Source organism: Saccostrea echinata, unplaced genomic scaffold (assembly GCF_033153115.1).
Source record: "Saccostrea echinata isolate AGI-Se365-2 ecotype Australia unplaced genomic scaffold, CSIRO_AGI_Sech_v1 ptg000001l, whole genome shotgun sequence".
Taxonomy (NCBI): Eukaryota; Metazoa; Mollusca; class Bivalvia; order Ostreida; family Ostreidae; genus Saccostrea; species Saccostrea echinata.
In genome coordinates this window covers 23,714,410-23,717,610 of record NW_026889750.1, presented here as the reverse complement: position 1 = coordinate 23,717,610, position 3,201 = coordinate 23,714,410, and the positions used below count along the sequence as shown (strand labels likewise).

Here is a 3,201-nt window from a genome sequence, read left to right as displayed (position 1 = left end):
ACATCTGTGTTGTTTTCTGAAATTTCATATTTTAGATGATTGTATTTTGGAATGAAAAGAATGTATAATTTTTTAACGTAAAGTGTTCACTTGCAAGCATTGCCTTTTATCCAACGTTGGTTTACTCTCGTAAAATAAATTATTCTTAGTTGAATCCGTCAGTGCGTAGTCTAGTAGGAAATCAAACAACGTTTTGTAATGTACTTTGATACTTAAGTAAAAAAAAATATAATTGCAATTTAAAGATTAAAACAGACAAAATAAACACAATAATATTCTTGTTAAATGCTTAATAAAGCATAAATTTAATAGCATCTGTTGTGAAGTCAATCATGTAAAAACATACTTAAATAAAAAAAAAACATCACAGGCTATAGGCAAGAAAAAACTCAGTCGTCTGCATCACATGCATTCAAATATCAGACGTTAAAAACATGTATAATGATATCGCAACAAAACAAAAGGTCAAACAAAAACAAAAGTCCATATTTACAACTAGTTATTTATACAGAATGTTGATTATTTTGTTATGAGGTAACAGTATATAAAACGCCTTCATCCGCACAAGCCTCTCGTGCTATAAATAAACTGTTCGAACACCAACATAGCAAATATTTTAGCAAACTCTTAAGACTTTTATATCACGAAAGCATAACATTAATTACAAACTTAATTTTCATCTATCATCTATAGCATCCACAGGCATCATCTATTATGCATAGATCATTGAAATAACGTCAAATGTAAACTCTTCATATCAATTCAAAAGAACCTCAATAAACTTGCTTATTTTATATCAAACAATTAATTTACCATACAATTATGATTGGATTCTTTACAATTGACATTTAAAAAAAGAATGCTTCCAGACACGGCTCTGAAAATCTTTCTTATGCACCCGATTTCCGTATTAAATTAATATAAGTAAGCAGCCTTTCATTTAATCATATCAATTACATTTTGAATGAGCATACATTCTACTTACACATATGTATATACGATGGATGACAGATATTCACCATTTTCTGAAGTAAACAATCAGAATTAAGGTGGAATTCATTCTAAGCCATAAGAAAACTCCCTTCATTCGTTCATATTTACAAAAATGTCAAGGACTAACTGTAAATATCAATTCGTTATTCGCAATATTTTGTTCCTATAAAAGTTTTTGCCTTTTCCGCTTTACATGAACATAATCGACATGACAAACTGAAATAAATTAAAGATATAACAATATAATACGTGTTTATAAATGTGAATTTTCCAATTTCTTAAAACTTGTCGTCTTTATAAAGTCATCATTATAAGCATGATTTGTGTGTCCCTTTGCACGTAAATTTTCTTCTAATGGTTCTTTATTATTTAATTTGGCTTTGTTCACTGGAGGACCTGAAACAAGAAAATTTATGTAAATTATTACTGAATCAGAGACGGGTATGAAATACATGCATATATATATTATAAGGTTAATTTGACTACATTTTTTATTCATGCATCTTACATAACCAATACAAATTTTATCTTTAAATAAACAAAATTATGCTAAATGAAACTATAAATTGAGGAAAATCTTTACCCAACCAAACAGAAATATCACTATTTTTAAACTTAATCTTTCATTTTTTATGTACCAAAGATAAAATAACATGTACGTACCAATGTAGCTTAACAAGACAGGTAAAAATATTAATCCGTGAGTAGCACCATATACAACTATTGCTAAGTACATTCTGAAATAGAACACCTGGAAAAGCTGCGATTTTGCGAAGGCTAGAACAATTATTCCACCCAATTTTGTCAGGGTAATACCGCTTAACACCTACAAAATAAGTAAGTAAAATATATCTCAAGAAAAGTATTAATATTTTTTTTTTATTAAAAAATTTGTAGAAAAATTAAAAAAAAAAAAAAAAGAAGAAGAAGAGTTTCTAACAAACTTACAGAACTGCCCATATGAGCCACTGCATCTTTTGCTCTTTCGACTTTATCTCGATGGCTGCTGACGGCAAACGCCCGTGTAATGTTAGCACAAAATTCAACCGATATTCCTACAGCCTGAAATTAAAGTAAAGTTGTTTCTTTTAAATCCAGTGAGAATACTTTTAAAATCAAAATCCTACATGTATACGATAGTTTAGAACAATATATAAATACATATTCTTTCATGAAGTTTTTATTCGTGTAAAGGTAGCAGGGTATTTTAATTTAATAGCATCTATACACCTGGGTATTATGCCACAACTGGACTGAAATCCTGACCATAATTTTAGAATAATCTTACCATAACAAGGTTGACCAATGAAACGGCATTAATTGAGATGTTCCACAAGGACATGAATCCTAAAATGTCAATCACTGTCATAGCCATAGTCATTACCACCATCAAAGCGGAAATGATGTCAAATCCCAGTAATATGAAGGTCACAACAAAAATGGCGGCAACACATATACATAAGTTTTGTACTGTATCCTCTACGATGGTCAAGTATTGCTCGTAAAAGACGTACAATACACTAAAAATATAAGAAAAATAATCTTAAAAAAGAATACCGGTAATAGTTGAAAGAAAATTATGCTGAATGATAGAACATGCTTAATTTTAAGATATACTTCTTTATACCTGTATGGGAAGACTTTAGTTGAATTTCCCCCCGTTTTTATTTTTAACATTTTTGTCATATTGTCTGCTACTTTCCTAGCTTCCAACAATCCCGTGATATAGTCCTTGCTTTCCTTCATTATGGAGTGATACGTCATGAAATAAGTGGCTAAGGGGTAAAACAGAATTATGATGTAGTTACTCAAAAATTCAAAAAGTATGAACAAAATTTCACGCAGGCGTGGTAATACTACATGTAATGATATAAAATAAATCCCACCTCCAACAGCTTTTTTGTCATTTTTTCAGATTCACCGCACGTCCATATGCAGCATGGCCTCTAATTAAAAATAGGTTTCAAAATCATTATATCATGATATAAAGTAAACAAACAATCCATAAATATATATAATAACTATATGGAAGCGTCTTTGGTATATCACAATAAAATCATTTCAAACTTACCCCTTTGCACATTTTATTCCAGGGTTGTCTTCTAAATACCAAGGTAAGAATTTCATAAAATCTTGAGAAACGGGCCGCCCATCGGCAGTTTTTTGAACTGGACAAATTAAACAACTCGTATTATCCTCTGAAAGAAA

The 3,201-nt window shown here is 30.0% G+C and overlaps 1 protein-coding gene across 1 annotated transcript; it reads right to left on the bottom strand.

Moving 5' to 3' along the window:
• Positions 1-1,246: 1,246 nt before the first annotated feature.
• LOC133196088 (NPC intracellular cholesterol transporter 1-like) lies at positions 1,247-2,739 on the bottom strand. Its single transcript, XM_061332032.1, has 5 exons — positions 2,621-2,739; positions 2,282-2,513; positions 1,942-2,055; positions 1,657-1,819; positions 1,247-1,389 (listed from the first exon to the last, which is right to left on the bottom strand). Exons 1-5 carry the CDS (start codon positions 2,737-2,739, stop codon positions 1,247-1,249), a joined length of 771 nt encoding a protein of 256 aa, XP_061188016.1.
• Positions 2,740-3,201: the final 462 nt, after the last annotated feature.